This window comes from Zeus faber, assembly GCF_960531495.2.
Source record: "Zeus faber genome assembly, chromosome: 3".
Classification (NCBI taxonomy): Eukaryota; Metazoa; Chordata; class Actinopteri; order Zeiformes; family Zeidae; genus Zeus; species Zeus faber.
This window is the reverse complement of record NC_137190.1, coordinates 18,077,773-18,100,891: the sequence shown is the minus strand read 5'-3', so window position 1 is coordinate 18,100,891 and position 23,119 is coordinate 18,077,773. Positions and strand designations below refer to the sequence as shown.

The 23,119-nt window shown below is 40.7% G+C and overlaps 2 protein-coding genes across 3 annotated transcripts; one reads left to right on the top strand and one right to left on the bottom strand.

Annotated features, from left to right (window-relative positions):
- Positions 1-1,964: 1,964 nt before the first annotated feature.
- Positions 1,965-10,216, top strand: mthfsd (methenyltetrahydrofolate synthetase domain containing). Of its 2 annotated transcripts, XM_079997865.1 has the most exons (9): positions 1,965-2,096; positions 2,279-2,382; positions 2,730-2,843; positions 2,903-3,016; positions 3,239-3,352; positions 4,288-4,378; positions 7,152-7,264; positions 7,444-7,569; positions 8,936-10,216. In XM_079997865.1, the coding sequence occupies exons 1-9, from the start codon at positions 2,069-2,071 to the stop codon at positions 9,731-9,733; spliced, it is 1,602 nt and encodes a 533-aa protein (XP_079853991.1). In that variant the 5' UTR covers positions 1,965-2,068; the 3' UTR covers positions 9,734-10,216. The 2 variants fall into 2 exon arrangements, with proteins under 2 accessions (XP_079853991.1, XP_079853990.1); XM_079997864.1 differs by lacking the exon at positions 2,730-2,843.
- Positions 10,217-13,116: 2,900 nt separating this feature from the next.
- foxf1 (forkhead box F1) lies at positions 13,117-15,595 on the bottom strand (the record flags this gene model as incomplete). Its single annotated transcript, XM_079997569.1, has 2 exons — positions 14,457-15,595; positions 13,117-13,280 (listed from the first exon to the last, which is right to left on the bottom strand). The coding sequence occupies exons 1-2, from the start codon at positions 15,433-15,435 to the stop codon at positions 13,117-13,119; spliced, it is 1,143 nt and encodes a 380-aa protein (XP_079853695.1). The 5' UTR covers positions 15,436-15,595.
- Between the last annotated feature and the right edge of the window lie 7,524 nt (positions 15,596-23,119).

Below are 23,119 nucleotides of genomic sequence, written 5' to 3'. Positions count from 1 at the left end.
GTGTGTTTTGTGACCGCAGAAGTTCATTCGTTCCGGCTCACTTACAGTGTAATTCTATGATCGGGCGGTGTTTGTGGCTGGGGATGGGTTTCCTACGCTGCAACTAACGGCGGTTATCATTCTAAAGTAGGGCTGCATGATTATGGCTAAAATGATAATCACGATTGTTTTATTCAATATTGTGATCACGATTATTCATTCATTTTGGGTAACACAATTATTTTATTGCACTTGGTTAATCAACAGAAAACTGCCTTTGCAATAATAATGCATTGTTGTAAACCTATAAATAAATAAGCTCAATGTACAAATCTTTGAATCAAAATAGGACTTTTGACTCAAATGAATTAATAAGGCTAGATATAAATTACATCCAAACAAGAAGGTCAGTTAATTATACCTGCAGTTTTTTTTGCAAGAAAAAACCCCAGTTATTTTAAATTTTATATTTATTTAAGGATAGTTTGTAAAACAGGAAAATGTAGAGCAGGGGCGTAAATGTATAAATGGAGACTCCAAGACGCATCTCCGCTCCGCTGCGTGTGCCCGTTTCCTGTTTCTCCAGATGAAAGAAACAAAAACTGTTTTAATTATTTTAGATGTATTTTCTTTTTCCAAATTGAATGAAACAAAAGAAAACACCAGCGGGAGCCTGCAGTGGGCTCCCGCTGGCGCACTAATCTACGGATTATTTACTCTGCCACGTATGGATAATAACCATCAGACGAAAAACAAGGGCATATTGCATTCGGGTGAAAGTCCAATCGGCGAGCAGGTCGACTGGAGCCGACAACAGCCCACAGAGAGCTCGGTGTCCTGGCTATCTCCTCTGGTATATTTAATGAGTGTTAACCCATGACGGTAAAGTAGACTGCAGTGCATTCACTTGATTTGTGAAGTCCGTCAAATTGCACGTGTGTGCAAGGACTTATACGTCTACGCGTGGTTGCGCCATCTTGGTGAGGTAGTCATTGTTGATCACAAACTCCTTCCACAATACTGAACCGGTTTGGATGAAACTCGAACGACGCTGTGTTGGAACCGCCCCGAATAATTATTCGGATTGTCTGTGGGTTCGTCGGATCCATGACACCCGCAAATTTCTAACCTCGGTCCAATCTGCACGTGCAGCCATCTTGGCGAGGACCCGGTTGATGGCCAATCACTAGACAGCAATGCTTTCATGTGACCTGTGCGAGCCACCATTTGCGCATGCGTGCCCGTTGTGCCGTAACAAAAAGTACAGCTTTTTTCACTACATTATTCCACACTAATGGACCGAACTGGATCAAACTTGGATGACGGGATGGCAGGACCGCCCCGAATACATGTCTTATTAAATTTTGTCTGTGAGTGCAGCGGCGCATGACATCCAGTGACTGCTGATGTCAGTTTTTCACTTTCACAAAAACAGTAGAGCTCCCCCCCAAAAAAGGGCAGGACCCCAAATTAAAAACAATATAAAAGAGCAAATGTGTGTGTGTGTTGACCTCTGAGCAACGGTAATGATACACGTCACTACGAGTGAAGCAAGTAAAACATGGATACATGCACAGCAATACGCAGGGCAAGTCCGTCATGAAACAGCAGTTAAATGGTCTTTTAAGCAAATTGTGTAACATTTTACAGAGAAGCGGTATTCAGGTGGGAAAAGCCGTTCCAAACGTTGGTACCAAAAAATTGAGCTCTCTGAACGGCTCAGGGATATTCCCTTATACACTTGAATCTGTCCCTCAAAAATCATACCGCATCACACCAACCGAACCGAAGGGACGGAGAGCAGCGAGACCGAACCTCTCCTGACACTCGAGCGACTCGTCGAGCGCCGACTCCGCCATCGGCGTCGAGCCGTCCACCGACTTCTGACCTCCGGGGGCTGCCATCTTTGCGTTCGCTAAAACGGCAAAGTTTGGTCTTCTTGGGCCGCCGTAGTTCTGCCCACAGAGCCCCTCTGACAAGCAGCTGTTGATGCGATGGGCAGTCAGTCTCCCATCAGGCTTCACTATACATGTGTCCGTGTTGGCTGCATATACGCACTTATATGCATCGAGAGCACGTTTAAGTTGCCATGGAGCCCGTTTTATCGATAAATCCCGGTGAGTATTTCCACCGACTTACGTTGCGATCTATGTAGCACATTGGCTCAGTTAAAACGAGGTCACTGTGTGGTGGTGGTGGTGGTGGTGGCTGTTGTTGTTGTTGTTGTTGTTGTTGTAGTAGTAGTTGTGGTGATGGTGGTTGTCTTTGTTCTTGTAATGAGTTTTCCGTCTCTTTTAAGGGTCCACCAAATGGGACATCCGACAGAAGGTTTGGGACTATATCGAAGAGAAGAATCTTGCGAATTTCCCGAGGCCTGTCTACAACCGAATCCCGAATTTCAAGGTAGATATGTTGTCTTAACTGGGGTTAATTATCCGCACTGATATATATGGAATATAACTGTTAAACAACTAACTGAATAACTGTTAATGTCTGTGATTCATTGAAGGGCAGTAATTTGTTTAAATAAAACAATAATCATTTGAGAGTCTGTACAGCCTACACATGAAGTTCCTTAATGTAGATCAATAACTTTTCATTTCATTTTATTTTTTTTACTGTAATAGATTTGAAATAAGGGAAACCACTGGTTACGATAGACACGATCCCATTTAGACATTCTTGCGGCGCCTATGGATTTCCCTCAGCTCATGTTTTTGCCTCGATCTCACTGCCGTGTAACTGACCAGGGTGCGGTTCAGGCCTGCGACAGGCTCGCAGTCCTTCAGGAATTCAAGTCTAGCGAGAGCGTCAAAGTGAATCCTGACAGACCGCAGCAGCAGGCACGCTTTGTCACGCTGGACGTAAGTTGCCATTGCATACCCTCTGCCCACCCCCCACCTCTACGCCCTTCTCCACACAGGGCGCGTTCACAGCCTGTGCCAGGGTGTCTGAGCTTGAGGCCTTCACTGAGACAGCTGAGGTGAAAGTGGATCCGGATAAGCCCTTGGAGGGTGCCCGGCTGGAAGTGCTACAGGTAGCCCGGTGTGGTTTAAAAACACCTCTAGAAACGGGGAACGGAGGCCCCGGTCAGACCTATTTCTGGACACATCCATGCCTTTTATCTGCTCAGAATGGACACAATATACAGTCGTGTTGTGACCTTGATTATTCCAATTAATTCAGTAATTTCATTCATCAAACACAAACAAAGGATTGTTCTTAATACTTCCAATGTGCTACCGACCCCGTCTTACAGGCAAGGAAAACTCTGTTGGTGCCGACTCCTCGTCTTCGTGCAGGCCTTTTCAACAAGATCACTCCTCCCCAGGGAGCCAGCAAAGAACAGCTGCGTCTTTGCTCCACCTCTCAGGTAAAGGCTGATTTTGAGCAAGAGGAATTCATCAAACAACTGGGCAGTAGGTGGAGAGAGGAGTTGTGCTGGAAAGGAACATTTGGTGTGTGTGTGTGTGTGTGTGTGTGTGTGTGTGTGTGTGTGTGTGTGTGTGTGTGTGTGTGTGTGTGTGTGTGTGTGTGTGTGTGTGTGTGTGTGTGTGTGTGTGTGTGTGTGTGTGTGTGTGTGTGTGTGTGTGTACTTTAGATTGCCTTTTCAATGTTTCCCATTCAATGGCCACATGGAAAGCAGGGTGTTAAATAATCAAATATCCTCATAACTACAAAAATATTGATCCTTTTGGTTTAATATGTTGAGAAGTGATCAATACTTGGTAAGAAGGTGTATATACTCTATTAGGGTTCGAGAAGGTGCATATACTCATAGAAACCTGCAGAATTACATTTATTTAACCTTTGAAGAAATGAGACAACCTTGGTCTTCATGACATTAGGAAATGCATCCAAATTAAGGAATGTGTTTATGTAATAAAGTTTAAGCGCTTGAATGCATATAATTACGAATGTTGGTCAAAATATTATGGAAGCTAAAGGAATTGGTATACTGTTTAAAGTTAAACATATATTTTATTTTAATCCTAATCCTTTATCATCCTAGTAGATTGAAAAATGTATCAATCTTTTACAAAAGTGCCATTATATAATGTTGGAGATGTGATGAAGCCAAAGGGACGACATTTATGCATTCATGTCTTTTGGGAGTGTACAAAATAAATGTATGAATAAAATTCCCTTTAATATAAAGTGTACATTTTTTGGGGGGTTCCCCTGACTGTAAACATTTAACTTTCCAACCACTATTACTGTCCTTGTTCCATTTCATTATCAGTATTTTTTTTGTTTATTTATTTTATTTACTACCTCCTTGTTTGTCTTTTTTCTGTATCACTCCAGGGTGTAAAGGAGTTCAGTGTGCCTGTTGGCCTTGATGCCAAGGTGAAGGTGAACCTTGTAGTGGTTGGATCTGTCGCAGTGTCAGAGAAAGGTGAGAGAGAGCCAGTGCATTACCACTAGCATTTTACAATTTCAATTGAATAGCTAATATATGTTTTAACATATAGCCAAACACAGCTTAAAGTATATTGGGCAATACAAACGCATTTCTAACTTTGGTCTATGCTGTGTTTGTTCATATGAGATTGTATGAGTAATGATCTCTCATGATTACTCATATGAGTTGATCATATGAGTAATCTGGGCCTCAAAAAATTATAAACATGGACTAAAACATTGTTTCTATAAATACAGATATTATAAAGTAATGTACTTGTAATTTAACATTTAAAATTTAAAAGGGGCATCCTGGTGGCTCAAGCAGCTAAGCGCGCATACCATATAGTCAAAACGCCTGCAGCAACTCAGATTCAGATCCGGCCTGTGTGTCTCTCTCTCTCCCTACCCCCCATTCCCTGTCCCTCTCCACTGCTGTCTACAATAAAAGGCAAAAATAGGCAAAACTTATAAAACAAAAATCTCACATTGGTATAAACTTAAACCAGTTTCATGTGTAGATTCAATAGGCAGGGTAGTACCAGGAATTACATTATTCTATATTATTAGATGTTATGTATGTTGGTTTTCCAACAGTGAAGAGATTAAGTTAAAATAAAAGATATACATTATTATTTTTGTATTTGTTTTGTACTGAAACCAGACAGAAGAGGGCCACGTTGAGACTTATTTTTTTATCAATGTGGACCCATCCTCCTGCCCCGGGCTATAAGAATTTGTTGGACAATTAGAAATAAAAATAAATTTTTTATCCTAGTGAAGTCAGTTATGTATTTTTTATTTACACCTTGGACACAGATATTAATGGTCATGGTTAGAGTTGATGAATAAGGCTATGGCTACGAGCGGTATAGAATAATTCCTTATAATAATAAGGACATCTCACTATATATCAATATATAAATGGTATCTCCATGGATGAATAAAAAACCCTGAAAGATTCTGGCAACCTTGTTTTTGCAAGGTTTAAATGACTTGGTAATATGTATATCAAACCTATCAAACCCAAAATATAAACCCTCATGTTTTAGACCATTTTTACGTCCTATCTTCTCATAATTGATTTGGACTGTGAATGTGTACTAAAATATGATGTTTTAGTTTCATGACTGTGTGATATGGCTGAAAATGTTATGATAATATTGATTTATTATTGAGAGCTAGTCTGGGAACATTGGAGGATTCATGGACAAGATTGAATTTTTAATATAAAATAGACTGAGAACAAACCTCTCCAATGCAGCTGCAGGCAGTTGTGCACTATACAAAATGTGAATTTCAATTTGTTTAGTGCCACACCGCGCGTTGGGGACGCAAGTCAAATATACTGGGACTTATAAAACCAAAAATCACAGAAAATGACAGCTATGATGGAACACTAAAGAGAAAGCAGAAGTCTAAAAAAACACATTTACGTGACAGTGATGATCAATTGCCGGCCACGGTGTATGGGTGTGTACGGGTGCGTGGACAGTTTTGATTCATAAACACTTCATTTACCCCCCAAACGAATTCCCCAAATGATGAATTTGCCCAAGAAGTGCTGCCATCTTGAGGTTAAGGCGTGCGCTTCCGCCCATCCAGCCGTCGTGGCAGACTGTTGAGCAAATCTTAAGCACAACGGAAAGCAGTACGCGGTCGTTGAGGGGACGGTGTACTCAATCACACCAATGATTCTCCCATCGTATGATTTGGCCGTGAAATATACCCCCTAGGCATTGTCCTGACACGACTGAGACATTTTCTTACAAATTCTCAAGATGCCTCGTGAAATTTCTGCAATATTGTGGTGGAAATTACACGTTCATAACTCTCTATCCAAATGGAGCTAAAAACACATGTTTTCTTTTAGGGGACAACCCCCTCCATGTACAAGCTAACTTTCTTCAATAAAGTTAATTGTCTGAATAGAGAACATATATTTTGACATCTCTCCGGGATTAAATTATGATATTGTATCAAGAGGTGACTTGGGTCATAGTTACCTGCACTGAGTTTGTTGCAATACTCGCCTAAACTGTGTCATTGCAGTGTCCTTTATACGTATTGACAAGTCCCATAGCCCTCATGGCAGAATTTAAATCTGAGCCCTGGTTTTTCTGTGGGTGTAGTAAGATAGTGCTGTTTCTTCTTGCTTTTTTTTTTTTTTTTTTTGTCTAAAAAAAATTTGTGGTGTGGGGAGGCCCAGGATCAGGGTGGCTGTAAGTCTGTAACAGGTAGATCCCCCATCCACACACACACACACACACACACACACACACACACACACACACACACACACACGGAGAGAGCCTCTGTCTTGACATGTGTCCATCTTCTCTTGGCTTGTTACATCTTGCCACTCCCTCCGATAAACTGCCTTCCTGCCTGTGTCTCTGTGTCGGAGGGCCCTGAAAGCGCCACCCGGGTGGCGTATAGCAGACGGAACTGCCACAGGGTTAAACTAAAATCCCCATTGGAGTGGCTTTTCCAATATGAAGACCTCTCACATGTTAAATGACTCGGGTTGGATCCTGACTTGGTTTTGAATCAGGATACGTTGCTGCTTCTGGTGGTAGACTGTTACATGATAACTTTCAATAGAAATCTCTTTTTTTGTGCTCCTTATCCAATAATTTGTGCACACAATAGAGAGTAGCTTGTGCAGGGGGGTTAACAAGGAACAGGTTGTGTCACACAACACGGAAATCCCCCCCGTATGTCCTGTCTCTGTTTCCTAACTTCCATGTTGTTTCCCATTTGCACAGGCTTTCGGATTGGGAAAGGCGAGGGCTATGCAGACATGGAGTACGGTATGATGGTGTCAATGGGAGCTGTGGATGAGTCTACTGTCGTGGTTACCATTGTCCATGACTGCCAGGTTATTCTTATCTTTCCTTCCCAGTATTGTTTTATTTATTTATTTATATATATATATTTTTTTATTTTATTTAAGAAAATTACTCAAGATTACTGAGTAATCCTCCAAAATAGCTAGCTTACCATAATCAATGTTTGGCTCATTTTCTGAATAAAACTGTAAGTGTAATGTCGTCACAGGTTGTGGATATTCCAGAGGAGCTGATCGAACCTCACGATCTCACTGTCGACTACATCCTCACGCCCACTCGAGTTATTAAAACAGAGTGCCAGCGGCCCAAGCCACAGGGGATCGTCTGGACCAAGGTAGATTTAAGAAAACTTTTTTTTTTTATAAAAACTTGTCTTATAAAGTCTTTAGCACACCTGTTACATTTAGGGACTTTTCTTTTGCAAGGTTTGCCAATTTCACATCCTGTTTACTCCAAAATTCTTCTCCAGTCAGAAACTCAACACCTATTGGCCGTGATTCAAATAAATAAATAAACAAACAAACAAACAAACAAACAAATAAATAAATAAAAACGCTATTCCCACATACACTAGGTCAACAGCCAGCATCAGTACTGGTGGCTGATTTTTATGTAGATTGATAACTCACTAAGTAGTCTTTTTGTGGAACAAGGTTGCAGAAATTGTTTTCGATAATCGTACGTCATTTTTTCCCAGGTACCATTTTAACAAGAGCTTGAAACGTGGAATTTGTGCTACAATCATTTATTTGGTTGAGTTGTATGGCAGTGACTGTATTGCACTAGTGCGCCTAAAAATACAAAAAAAAAAAAATGTGGGTTGCCTTTTATGGTTTTATGGTCACATTTATGGTCCAAATCAAGGAGGAATAGAGACATTCAATGGAAGGGTGCAGATTGTTTTGGGGCTTGAAATAAAACTGAGTGAAGATAATTTATTGTGTCAAGATTTAGGTCTAGTTTGAACCTTCTACTGTTCAGAAGTGAAACTGAAGGTGACGCGAGCCAAAATTATGTGTTGAAGCTCTTAAGCTTAAGTGTTAAAACCTTTTTAATTTTTTTAGTTAGAGATGGCGGGGCGATTGTTCCTGACATTTAGAAAGTTTCGAAATCCTTGAGGGCCTTAATACACGCATGTCAGTAAACAGGACCCGGTGACCGCACAGGCAGGAAGGGCATGTCGGCTCATGAAAGGCTCCTCTGCACGCCCAGCTTGGTTTTGCAGGGGCAGTGGAAATACAGGTCAGAAGGGACCAAGGTACAAACAATAGCACCGTATATCCTTTACACCACCAGCCACTATCAAAGTTCTCTCAGACACTGTCAGATCTGAGGAATTAAGAGACCCTTTTTTATTATTTATATCTTTAGGGAAAGTGATATGTTTCACAAAGAATTTTTGGTCACAAAGGTTATCAGCCCTCCTGTGTACAGCCCATCCAGTAGATTGGCCTTTATAGTGCTTCTTGCTTTTATTGGTTGCTGGTGTCGTTCTTTGTTTTACCTTCTGCTCTGCTCGGCATATTTGTAAAAAAATAAAAATAAAATAAAAAATTAGTGCAGACATTTTGTCATTTGGCAACATGCGGTCTTTACCGACATACCATGTAGCTTGTCCCTAGCCATGTTGCATGACCACGTGCAGTGCTGCCATTTGTAAGAGTCGTCCTTGCTGAGCGTGTCCAGTTCTGTCTCCTCAGCTGAACGCGGACATGCTGGAGAAGATCCCCGTCCTGAAGAAGCTGCGTTCTATCGAGGAGCAGGCGGGCAAAGATGTCACCCTGGGGACAGAGTGTGCGGAAGCCCAGACGGGAGAGCCCGATCATAAGCCCAAAAGGCCAAGCAGACAGAGGCCACGAAGGAACACGCAGCGGGACGCTGAGGGGGAATCCAAACCGAATCCGAGACATGAGAGCAGAGAGGAGTCAGAACAGAAACCCAGACGCCGCCCAGCTAGAGCGAGGAAAGAAAGCAAAGGAGAGGACAAGGAAGACAGAGGTGAAGGGAGAGAGAAACTAAAAATGGCAAGCAGGGGGAAGGAAAGTAAGGGAACGGGGGGAGCGGAGAGCAAAGGGAAGGTTGTTGAGCGGGGGACAAACGAATCCACGTCTCGAGACAATCTTTACCCTCATTTGACCACAGTTTACCTGGGAGGTATCCCTGCTGAACTGCGAGTCAGTGAGCTGAAGGCCGCCCTGCGAGAGAGAGCGGCCATCCCACTAAGGCTCACCTGGCAGGGGGCACAGCACCGCGCCTTCCTGGACTACTGTGACCCCCAAGCTGCAGACCAGGCCCTGGAGGCCCTACAGGGCCTCTCTCTAAATGGCCTCAGTCTGAATGCGGAGTTGGCCAAGAACCAGAGGGGGAGTAGGAGGCCCGGCCCACCCAAAAGCCAGCAAAGATCAAGACCAGTTCCCCAAACTATCCCCGAACCAGCAGAGGGAACTGGTGATGCTCCAGAAGAGACGGCGTACGGAAGTGAAGAGACGTACAAATAAAAACGATCATATGTTACATTATGAGCAAAATGCCTTAAGTGTGAGAAGTGTTTTTGTTTTTTTTCTTCTAATGTCTCTGGATAACTGAAGTAGAAAGTATTTTATGAACCTTTGTAGTAACAACTTCTGTATATGTATTAAATATGCAGCACTTTATTCCACTAGTAGGCTGGGATTCTCATCTTTTTTTCTTTTTTTTTTATTTTTATTTTTTTTTAATAACTTTTGGGGGTTTTTCCATCTCAAATGTGTCAAGCATCATTGACTATCGAACAGTGATTTTCTTAAAGTCTTTTCTCTGTTTGAGTAAATAATACAATCAAACTAATTAGTTGCTTATGTTTTAGGAAACCCAGTGCACGTTTACATCCATTTCTTGGTTCAGAGAAGTTATATGTCAATGAAAGGAAGAGCGGTCTCTCGTAGTATTCAGAGATAGACCTATACTGCCTCGAATCTAAAAACACTAATGCTCCTAAGTATTTTTACACAAAATAAAGTGTGGAAATGTGAAAAAATATATATATTTTGTATTTTTTTTTTCATATATACTTTTGCAAATGAACATCTGGCATGTTGGTGGGTGGAAGCAGGTATCACGTGAGAGTTAGTTACATCCCATGGTTAACAGTTCAGAGTTTCTTGACCAGTTCAGTCAAAAACACCAGAATATAGCTTGTGAAATATCTCACAACTTGGCCTGAAGGGTGAGATTTGACCTCATAAAATTCCTTAGCACACGCTGACTTGCACACTGATCCAGTAAGCAGCCAGCCTGCTTATCATCATAACCCCTATCAGCATCGCTGACATGTCCAATTTCTCACATAGAGCTTGGAATCTAGGGGGCCGCTGATAAGGAGACTTGACCATCCCAAAAATAATGAAAATTACTGCAGCATCCATGCAGCATCCTTTTCAAATATGACTTCTCAATCTGCAATAGTATTAGTTCTTCAACAGCAGAGGTGTAGTTGGAATTTATTGAACATGAATACATGAGAATCCATACACATTTGAGCCCAATGTTAACATGGCCTGTAGTGTGCACCCAACTTAATTATTTAATACTTTTTTTGTAATTTTTATTTTATTTTGTCCTGCTTGGCATTTCACAGATACCTTGTTATTGCTCACGCTTGAGTCTTTACTTTTCTGATTTCCTATTAAGTAGTTTGTTACCCAGCAAGACCTGGCCTGTGCTGGATGATGAGAACATAGCATGTCTGCCCCAAAGGAGCACGCCCCAGGCTTTTTATGGAGCTGTCATCCAAACCGGCCCGGAGAGCAGCTGTGGAGGAGCCCCAGCAGGAATCTAACCCCCTCCAGCCCTGCACAGCCCTGCACCCCAACTAATGTCATCATTTTGATAATGCGAGGTCCCACTGCTGGTGCTCCTGTGCACGATGGCCTATTGGTGCAGAAGAATTTCACTGGGGTTCAAATAGGGTTCATCATGTTGTGTGAGATAATGAAGCCACAGCACACACATATAACAGCATGGATCTGTTCCTGCTGGTAAGACACATCTCTGCCTTACTACAGGAATTGTCAAAGGGAAATGTATACTTGCTGAGTACAGAAATTTTGGATTTGGGAAATACATTGCTAAATAATAAATTACTGTACTGAGGCAAGGGGAGCACCTGTTATTTTGAGCAGGGAAACTTAGACTTCACAGGGATTTTGAATATTTTGAATCTCAAAAACAAACATGACAAAACTCTTAATTGTGCTAAATTAAATACAATTGTCCTGATATATTTAATCCATGTAACATGAGTGAAGTACGACTTTTGCAACTGTTTTAGTAAAAAACAAAACAAAAATAAAAACAAGGGAAAAGATTAGAATATTTCCTTTTTTTGAAGGTCTAATAAATTACAATACACAAAGGTATATACAATATTCAAAACCAGAAATGTATTTTATTTTGTATAGATTTTTTTTAGGCGACATCATTTGTCTGAAATGCGTCTGAATAACTTTAATTTTATATTTATACCGATGCAACTGATATTCCAATGCCAAAGGAGTGTCCGATGCGTTTCATTATTACACAGCAGGCAGGCTGCGTTTGAGTTTTTGAACAGCTTTATTCCATGTCTACATCAATTAATACGGTGGGGTTTTTTTTTTAATTTAAATTTTTTTTTTTTTTTTTTTTTTTAAGTTCGGATCTCTCATCCTATAGGCGCACTGTAATATAAGAATTTCATAGTGGTTTTGTGTGATTTGTGTGTGGGCTGAGTAACCCCTAAAAATACTAATACTGAAGCTCACAATTAGACCTGTTGAGGAACAGAAATATGGCCTAAATTTTTTGGGATTGTTTACTTGTTTTGACTGAGCTGTAAACTGCATGCCACATACCTTTCATTTCATAAAAAACAGTGTGTTTTAATATTGCCTAGACTATACTATCCTAAAAAAAACCTTAACGCGTCTAACATATACAGTGCTGAAGATAACGGGCGTCTACATATAGGACTAGAAAACAACTAAACAGTGCTTACATTATTTCTCCGAATTTCATTTTAAAACAAACAAGTTAAGCGTTCTGACAAATATTGCCAATAAAGCATATCTCCTTGGCCAATTCGCCTAAATTAAAAAATATGTATATGCCTAAAAAATAAATAAAAAGTTGCGCTTATAGGTTATATTTTTTTTAAAAGTGCCTTCATCTTTTTACACAATATATATATATATATATATACATACACATATATATATATATATATATATATATATATATATATATATATATATATATATATATATATATATATATATATATATATATATATATATTGACCAATACTGTTCATGTAAAATGTTAACGCTGGTTTGGTATCTAGCAAAAAAAAAAGTCAAACTTCTGAAGGAGAAATGGAACTATTTTGAACATTTACACACGTGTAAAGTGGTATTCATCCGCCCGCAGAACTAGTACCAAACTGGATTAGTGCGCCCAGTTTCTACTATTTGTATTTACTTGTTTGTTTTTTTTGTGTGTGTCCGTCTCGTTTCCCTACACTGTGGTGAGATCCCGGAGCCCAGAAAAATAAAACAAAAACGAAAAAAAATAACTACGAAAAAAAAGAAGAAGTAAATAACAACAAAAAAGTAGTCCAGTCCATGTGGTGGTGGTGCATCCCCGGACACAGGACTTCTGTTTATTCTTCAAGATATCGTTGTTGTTGTTGTTGTTGTTGTTGTTGTTCGTTCGTTCGTTCGTTCGTTCCATTTCAATCCCCGCTGCAAGTCTTGGGTCAAATTAGTTAGAAATGTTCTTGTTTTCCACGCCATCATCATCATCATCATCATCACCGTCACCGTCTTCGTCGTCGTCGTCGCCGCCGCCGCCGCCGCCGTCGCCATCACATCACGCAGGGCTTGATGTCCTGGTAGGAGACCTGCTGGTGGTGGTAGTAGGAGCCGCTGCTCGGGGAGTGCATGGCGGAGGACGCCATGGCGTTGAACGAGAACACGAACTCCTTTCGGTCACACATGCTGGGAGACTGGGAATGGTACCGTGGAATACCTGGGCGTGTAAACAAGACAACGTGTATAAGAGAAGGACATCAGCTGTTCTTAATGTTGATTGGAAAGGGTGCGATTATTCAGTGAGAGGCAAAGGGAAACGTGCCTTTTCATGTGAAGGCCCGTTGGATCATAGAGCCTCTTGTTTATTTTTATTTTTATTATTATTATTATTATTATCAATGGATAATTTCTATAGTCCATTAAAAAAACATACAGTAGGCCTACATTCCCATTATCTACAACCTGCAGCTTTAACATGCAGCTTTAATTGTCTTATTTAATAGGCCACGTGCCTATTTATCATTATTGTTATTATCGTAATAATAATAATGATGATAATAATAATGACAATAATAATAATAATGATCACAATAATAATAACAACAACAACAATAATAATAATAATAATAATGCAGCTGTATAATTGTATGGTTAAAAATAACTAAGCATACAATGTGAATTAACAATCACATTAGCTTGAGACAAACCTAGCGTGGAATTATGTTAAATGTGGATTTAACTTGGTAGGATTTTTATATCACATTTTATACAATATTTTTTCTAATCCCAGCCTGTATAACAACCAGCATTGGAAAGTCCAAATGGACCCGGGGCAAAGTGTAACAGGGTGGGATATCCCAGTAATTGGCAGCGGCCTTTTCGCACGCTACTCCCGGAGGACCCGGGGGCCTCGGGGCAAGGCTGCTTGGCTCCATCCGCTTCTTCTGGCCCTGAGACTGCTCTTAACCCGGGTCCCCTAGACCAGCCCTGCCTGCTGGCCTCCTGCCTCAACGTTTCTGTCTAAACGATGCATGTGCGTGTGTAAAGAAACAATGAAAACATATGGTATATGGAATGAACCCTCTTGCCAGACATATAGAAAATGTTCTCCCTCTATGGCGATTCATGTGCATTATGCCTCGGGGCTATGGTTTCCCATGCAGATTTTAAACCTGTTATAATTATCCAAAATATTGAGCTTGCAAAATTAGGCAGGCATATTGAAGCAAGCCGAGAAACATTTCTTAGACGCTTACCCTCCAGTATAACAAATACCCATATGTCTTATTATATTCTAAAATGTTTTTATTTTCCACTGACATAAAATTTGCTCTCCAATTTGCATTTGTTTAGAATCGGGTGAATTCATTGGATTCGTTGTTTTTCAGCCTACCTTGTAGGTCGGTGGTGCTGTGGCCGTTCTGGTGCATGTAGGGCTGGTCTAGTGAGTGCGTGGGCAGGCTGGGCTGCAGGGGGTTGGCTCCGGGGTTACACGGAGACAGGGGCTGCTGCTTGATGTAGGAAGCCCCGTTGTTCAGCGAGGCGGAGGGGTTCGGAGCCCAGGCCGAGGCCGAGCTCGAGTAGACCGGGTGAGGCTCCATCACCCCCCCGCCGGTGAGCAGCGGGGAGGCGGAGTTGTCGTGGTGGGAATAATCCCCACCGGTAGACCCCGTACAACTCCCCATGTAGGAATGTCCACTGTTGGCCGACAGGTGCGACATTGAGTGCCCGGAGAGACCCATCCCTTCCATGTTACCCGCCAAGTGTCCATTCATCATCCCGATCCCGCTGTCCAGAGACAGGCTGTTCGGCGGGCAGGCGAGGCCTCCGCCGCTGCCCTGGAAGTTGTAGGACTCTGGGATATGGTTGAAGCCCAGTCCGTTCATCATGCTGTACATGGGCTTCAATGCCTGGCACTTGCGCCTAAACCCCCTCGGCCTCCTCCTGAAGGAACCCTCCTCGAACATGAACTCGCTTGCGGGATCGATAGTCCAGTAGTGGCCCTTCCCGGGCCGACCGAGGCCCTTGGGCAGCTTGATGAAGCACTCGTTCAGGGACAAGTTGTGACGCACGGAGTTCTTCCAGCCCTGGTACGAGCCTCTGAAGAAGGGGAAGCGGCTCTGCAGGAACTGGTAGATTTCGCTGAGAGTCAATCGTTTTGTCGGAGAGCTCTGGATGGCCATGACTATCAGGGCTATATAAGAATACGGAGGTTTCTCCGGGCGGCGGATCCCCGCGTTAGTCTTCTTGGTTTTTGTCGTGGACGAGGCGGTCTCCATCACCGCGGTGTGTCCGTGCGGCTTCTCCGGAGCGGACATCGGGCTGCTCTGGGCAGGAGTCTGCGCTGGGGGCTGCTGGACCTCTGCCGTCATTAGTCTAACTGTGAAACAACAAACTAAAAACTGCTTTCTGCTTTGTCGATCTACCTCTAATAGCCAAAACCGGGGAAAAAAAATCGAATATTAACTCACAGAAACGCAACGAGAGCAACTTTTACGCACGGACCGGGGAGCGTCTCAGCCATGCGGGGGTCTTCTTCTTTGGGGGAAAGAAAATATCCTTAAGCAGTCAAAAGTCCGACCGGCGCGTTCCCTCCGTGCACAGTCACCTCAGGTTGGACTTGGACCCCAGCAGGTTTGTTCTGGTGCGTCCGAGCAGCTCACTTTTTCACTTATCTGTTGCAATCGGCGCACTGGGAGCCTGATGTCTTGGCCATCCCCACACTGGGACCCGCCCAGTCCCCTCCTCCTCCTCCAGCGGTGCGCGGCTGCAGGACGCACATCTGCCTGCACGCCGTCGGTTTGCAAGGAAATATTTTTTATTTTTCTTGCCCTCACATTGAAAAAGGGTATAGTGGATATTTCTCTGGTGTAAAAAGCCAATCTCTCAGCAAGGTGCACGATATCACTGCAGTTAGGCATGGATATTTTACCAACTGGGAATACAAGTCTGTTTGTTTGTTTGTTTGTTTGTTTTTTTGTTTGTTTAAGCCAATTTGTGTAAATTTGGCCAGAAAATGTATTCATTTAACATTTTGTGTTATTCAATACTTAATTTCTTTAATAAAGAATATTGTGTGTATATTGTGGATACTAGTTAGTGTAGACTATAACTTCAACACTTTATATTTTCCAATAGGCCCGTGACGCATACTGTAAAGACAATTTAAAATATATATTTCTTTGGTTATAAAACGTTTTTACATCACAGAACGAGGCTGATATTTATACGTAGCCTCCTGATTTCTTTAAAAGATAGACAGGAACATGGGCAGGATGTTTAGACAGCAGAATGTAAACATGTGCGCTGGCCTTCTTTAAATAAAAAATCAACCAAAAGCCTCACTCGACGAGCCAATACTGAATCTGAGGCGATACGTCCGTGCTCACAGCCTCCTCACGCTGTGCGTTTTTACCACAAAACTGTAGTTGTTTCTTCCATTAGGATATTTTGCGCAGGGGGAAGAAGGAACAGAAGCCATGGCATGCACATGGGCATCAAAACTCCTCTGGAAAATCGTCGACATGAAAATGATCTGGACATTTAGGTGAGATGGATGTTTTCTTTTTTTTTTTAATCCGAATATTACAAAGAAACCACCAGACTACTGCAGCTATTTGCAGACCAGGTGAGAGAACAGACCTTTACTTTGTAAAAAAAAAAAATGTAATGTTGATTATAGCAAAGCCACTACGCTCAATTATATATAGAAATGAAAACATACTTGTATGTTCAAGTTCAAGTTCAAGAGGTTATTTGACTATTTTGAATTAATACGTATACTATAGACTTCAATTTGTCAAAAGAAAAAGTAAAGGGTTTTTCGTTCTCTAGTCCCCACCCGTGTAATCGTAGTTATTTTTGCCTCCATGATATAGCTTGTAGGAGAAACGCAGAGTGCAAGAAGATCTGTCCACAACCTAAAAGCTGCTGACAGTCGTTTTGCTTATTGTTCCCCAGAGGGTCAGAGCTGCAGCCCGGCGGAGCGTTAGTTCAGTCCGGTTCGCTCATCCCGGTTACCCGCAGGCTCCGGTGTTGTTGTTGTTTTTTTTTAAAGGAATACGTCCGATTAGGAGGATTTATTGAGTGATATAAAAGAGCGTTACAAAGAGTATAATCAAAGAGGCTCGCGGAATACACAGGCAACCGCGACTCCCAGCGCAGACATGTGCTGAACACGAGAGCATCTCAAAGGTTCGGTGACGTTGGTCCCTCGGTTATTGTAAAAACCGAAATTGCGCCGAATGTTATACGCAAAATATTATAACCCAGGTTCATGGCTGTCATTTGTTTCACTCCAGGGGGATATTTGAGGGAAACAAACTTGAGATATGATAAAACTGACTCCGAACAGATAATTTTTGTCCCTCTAACTTTCTTCGTCAAAAAAGAAATGTACGTTAATCCAAAATTCTATCAACTAAATGTTGAAAGGAGAGATTTTTAGTAAAGATTTAAATACAATAGTCTACAAGAAATTGATACGTGCAGTGGTGTTGTTTTAACCCGTTCGCACACGGGCACTGGTTTGGGATGACGCCCACACATCTATCAGCGTTGCGGACCACCCAGTGCGCCCCACTCCGTCCACTGTATTTAATTATCCCTGATGACTTCATTCCATTAAGAACATACTTTTTTAACACGCAATTCGAAAGGCCCCCCATCACATGCTTTTCTAGCATTTCATTTGTTTTTCAATGTTAAATATTCACAAAACAAAATGTTTATGGCAATCTTTTCTTTTTTTGTTTTATGAAATCCACTTGGGTAGTTTGGGTACAGTGCGCTGTCAACGCGTCAAGTGACATCTTAAAACATGAAATTATTCATGGGTTATTCATGAGATGGTGCGTTAATAAAAAAAAATGCAACTGGAGTTTGATTAAAAAATGTATTTATCGAACATTTCAGACTGTGTTGGGCACATATACGGTCGAATTTCATCCTCCTCATAACCTATGCGAGTATAAGAAGATATAGACTATAGTTTATAGTAGATAGATAAGATAAGATGATACTTTATCAATTAAATTCGTATTTTAGGGTTAAGTGAGGAACGTGGTGCAGGGATAAAGTAGAACAGAGAATAAGAGAATGCACACCAAGTTGACAAAATTAATAAATAAATACATACATACATACATAAATAAATAAATAAGTGATAGATAAAATAAAATACAGTAATGGACAAGCTCAGATATATATATAGGGTAGAATTTACAATAAAATAAATAAGGTAAAATTAAATAAAGGATGACAAAAAACATCACTACTCTTTTTTTAATTTCCTTGCTACGCCTCATTTCTCAATGGATGTCGAAATGATGCTGTTTTCCATGACGTCCAAGGATTAAAAATGGGACAGCGCTGCATCCTCAGGAATGCTTGCTGCCTTGCTCCCTTATAGGTGTGAGAACACCAGGGTGCCTGATCTGATCATTTATTATCGACCACCTTTCCTCCAACAATCAAACCATTTTGGGAAATAATTTAGAAATAGATTTTTAGCTATTTTTTTAAATTGTATTTTATTTTATTTTATTTGGTTTTTATTTTATTTTATTTTATTTTATTTTATTTTATTTTATTTTATTTTATTTTATTTTATTTTATTTGTTTTTATTTTATTTTATTTTATTGTGTATAGTCTATATATTTGTTTTATAAAATTTGACGATCACTCATTAAATGATGGCACAGCTACATTTTTCTATACTGAAAATCTATTGGTGGAGTAATGGATCTGTCCGATGGAGGGGCCGTGGGGGGTATTTATTGATTAAGGGAAATTTCGGGATATTTTGGTTCTGACTCCGAGAAACTGAGCCTATACCCAACTGAGCCTTGTGTTCAAGTGTCACACAAAAGGATCAGTGTGGCAGCTTGACCCATCAAATGGGTATATTGCTCCAGAGATTCAGCATGTTCATCCTAATTGAACTGGAAATATCCATTGGCCACCACCAGCGAACACAATTCAATTGTCATTTCATAATTGAATTATCAAACAAATCGACATTTCTCTGAATTTACAAGGTCATTTATCAGCTATATTGTATAAAGGAAAAATGAACATTTTAAGATATGTTTATCATGTTTTTGTAGAATTTCTCAAGGGAATTGTTTTATTAATAAGCCTCCTCTTATCGTTTTTATTGTTTTTGTTTTTTCTTTGTTAACTTTTTTTATTTTATTTAATTTCTTATAATCATACCCTGTGGCCTGTTCTAAACAGCACCAAAATGTAATGAGGCCTCAAGGGGTTCTGACTTGTTGAAAAACTTAAAAAAACAAACAAAAAAAACAAACAACCCTTCTTATAGCCTATACATATAAGTAATGGAACAATTAAACATCACATTCATTTACCTCTACTTGCTATTGAACTATTTAACATATAATATGTTGCACGTCCGTCGTTCGGGGGACAAAATTCTATGCATTGCGTGCAAATAATAGAGTGCAAAATAAATAAATAAAACAGAATAAAATACCATTTCAGAGGTATTTCAATGGGTTTGACACTTCCCCCAACTCAGCGGCTCATCGTTAGAATTGAAGGCAGTTTAACGTCGCAGTGGGACCCCTCCACCACTTTCCCCTGCGCTGCAGGTGGCCGTGTATATTTTCCTTTAAGTGGTGTTTATGTGAACAAGAAAGGACGGATTGCGGGGCTGCGACGTGGATCTGAGCTTTCAAGGCATCAACACGGTACACAACTTTTTAATGTTCTCCACCGAGCCACCTCTGGGACTCCGTGGGGAAGGGCTTGCGTTGGCACAGCGCCCTGGACAACGTCTGCGCACCGTCAAAAGGGAAGAAACTGGTTCGGCGCCAACGGTTCGACATTAAAACGTTGCTTTAATTTGTCAAACCTATATACTCTTTTCGGTTTTAACTAAACTGAAAACGTGCACCTTGATTTTTCAATTTCGAGTCGCGAACACCTCAGAAATATAGATTTTACGAGTTACATTATTTTCAGTGTGTGACCACCAAGGCTATTGATTACAGGTTTCTAGGCCTGTATATTCATCCGTATACCACGGCACGTTGTACAGAGACAGGACTGCCATGGCATCAAAGCTGCAGTGAATTGAGTCTCATCGATGCAATTTAATTTATTAATTTTATTGTTACTGTGATATCTGAAGGAGGCCTATAAACAGCAATGCACAGATTGTAGGTAACACTGGGATGGCAATGGGATTTCTTCAGTCTTGAACGAGTTGAGTCTTAAATCACAATTGCTATTCCATTTCCCAGCCCCAGTCCCCCTTAAAAAAAAGTTTTTGCCTACAAATAAATATAGAGTCGATGGTTTGCAATGTTATGTGTGGCCGGTTTACCTTTTTAAATATTTTTTCCCTCCCCGTTGTTTGTGCACTGATAAAGAACAGTGTTTATTGCAATGACTGTGCCCGTGAGATTTTAAGTGTAGACCACAGTTCAGCATTAGCTAACCCACTTCTTCAATGATAATGTAAAGTAATTATGTCATAGAAAATTGTTTTTGGCATAAACGTTTTACATTTAATCCAATAACCTCGTCAAAATGGTGGATCCCCAAACAGCACAGCTAAAGTGTCGTTTTTTTTAATCCATGTAGTAATTGCACAGACTACCTATCAACTTCCTATCTTGCATAGTTTCACATGCAAGATAGGAAGACTTTATTATACGTTCAACATGCATTATCAATCAACCTGTGCTCATTCAGCATCTAAGCTCACCAATAAACAAAGTCATCTCCAAAGTCATGAGTCACTTTGTTTTCATGCAATTGTTAGAGTCCTGGCAATTCCAGCAATATTTAGCCACCTCGTGAAACTCAAAACTCATCACATGGAGATGTGGAACACTTTTCACTTTCCCAAAATCAGGGACACAGACACTTGATACGGGTTGCAGACGTCTTCATTTAAATAATGTAAAATATAAAATAATAAATGAATGAACGATTGAATGAATACATGCATGCATGAATAGATGAAGAAATAAACAAATTCATTCATTAATAACACAATAAATAAATTAACAAACAGACAAACAAATGAATTAATAAATGAATTCACAAGTGAATTAATAACTTGATACATAGATAAACAAACAGAATAATAAAAGCCCCAAATAAATAAATACATAAACAAACAAAAATAAATAAATAAATAAATAGAAAGAAAGAAGGAAAGGAAGATAGAAAGAAAGTAAGACATACATAAATACATAAATACATGAATAAATATGCATGTATGTATAATATTCCTTATTTAGGTCAAGCATCGCTGCATGTTCTTGCGACAACAAGCGCGTTCAGACGCCTGTAATGACGAACTCATTTACGGCGTAACCCAGACAACAAAACGTAAACACGGCGTGACGTCAAATAACCTGTTCGGTTTTTTGTTTTTGTTTTTGTTTTTTGTTTTTACCGCAACAGGTGGCTGTTGGCGAGTGGTCGTTCTGTTGTTCATCAACGTCAACTCTCAAGGTAACGCAAATGCTAATTCATTCAGTGCAGGCTCCTAATTCGTTGTATTAAAAAAAAACAACCAAAATCACCGCTGTTCGACACGTTGGTCTGGAAAAAGCAGAGCTGACTTTCGCATCCGAAAACATGGGCTAAATCATATACGTATGTGCTGGGTTCCCCGCAACATGGCTCGACAGGGCCAAAAGCTGTCTGAAATGCGGTCAATACTGGGAGGGGGGGGGGTGTTCCATCATTAACAAAAACTAAACAACAACCGTGAAACAAGCTGAGTTTTGGATGAAGATGGATGACAACAAATTACTCACTGCTTGAGGGAGAATCGGGACATCTAGACATTCAGTCAAGTAGCATTAAACATATTGATTGAATGGATTTTATGGATGATAATGACTAGTACCCAAGATCGTTGTGTTCTCTGCTCATCTTTATTGTATCGACTCCTATCTATAATCTATTTTACAAATAATACATTTTATGGGGTTGATAAAAACAATTTTTTTTTTCTAAAGGCTTCGCATTATTTTAATTGAGATGTGCCTGATCATGTTTTGTTTTCATTCTAAATTTCCTACTTGGGTCAAAATGCTAAATAAGACGTGATAAAACTTGGTGGAAACAATTAAAAGTCCTAGTCTTGAAGACCTCTGAGCTCGCCCCGGTTGTATCTGCTGTAGACTTCCGATCATTTGTAAAATTATGGAATACACACCGTTTTATGTACAGATTTATGGGATGGAATTGGTTTTGATCACCTTAATAACTTTTATTTGTGTTTGAAATTTACATAGATCTTTAAAATGTCCTATGCATTGATTTGGGGATTTTGTTCCATAACGTGATAATGATGAAATTATATATTGATTTATTTTATTTTAAGAGTTTTAAACTAGGACACTATTTCTATTTATTTTTCATATTAAATAGAATAATAGTAATATTGTACATGAGTTCCAGAGAGATATCCAACTCACACTGTTCTCTATTTCAGATTTGTAATATCGAAGTGAAAGAAAGCCTGGCTTTAGGAGATATCCACCAACCGGCGACCGCCCCCACAAGGGCCGACTCTCAGAGCGCGCTGCTTATGATGAACAGGTAGAACATGCTTAGATGAACATGGCTTGAGATGCTTTCATATCCTCCTTGAACATTGTTCCTCTGTGCTCTATTTCACTGCGCTACGCCCTCGCTAGGTTGCTTCCCATGCCCACCGGTCGGTGAGCGGGAACATGATCGGAGCCCCGTCCTTCTGCCTCGCAAACCGCCGAACGAGGGCCGGTTTGCCATGGTCTGTCTGATGCTAGAGGAGATGTCAATAGCACGAGCTGAAGCAGAAACCACAGCTGAGCGCGCAGGAGACGGAGGGAGGGCGGACTCAGGCCACAACTGGCTCTGCTGCAGGTTAGCTCCTTTGATATGGCCTTGACGGCCGTTTGATGGGCGCACATTGGGCGACGTGGGTTTATACATGCCCGTTTACATAATATCTATGTTGTTTATGCAGAGCCCACCTACTCTTTTTTTTTTTTTTTTTCTTTCCTCTGAAGGGGGATTTTCCT

Excerpts from the sequence above, each read along its gene's own strand:
- mthfsd (XM_079997865.1), top strand. The coding sequence starts at position 2,069 with ATGGAGCCCGTTTTATCGATAAATCCCG. Across the intron at positions 7,265-7,443 it reads CCATTGTCCATGACTGCCAG|GTTGTGGATATTCCAGAGGA; the intron begins GTTATTCTTATC and ends ATGTCGTCACAG. Across the intron at positions 7,570-8,935 it reads AGGGGATCGTCTGGACCAAG|CTGAACGCGGACATGCTGGA; the intron begins GTAGATTTAAGA and ends CTGTCTCCTCAG.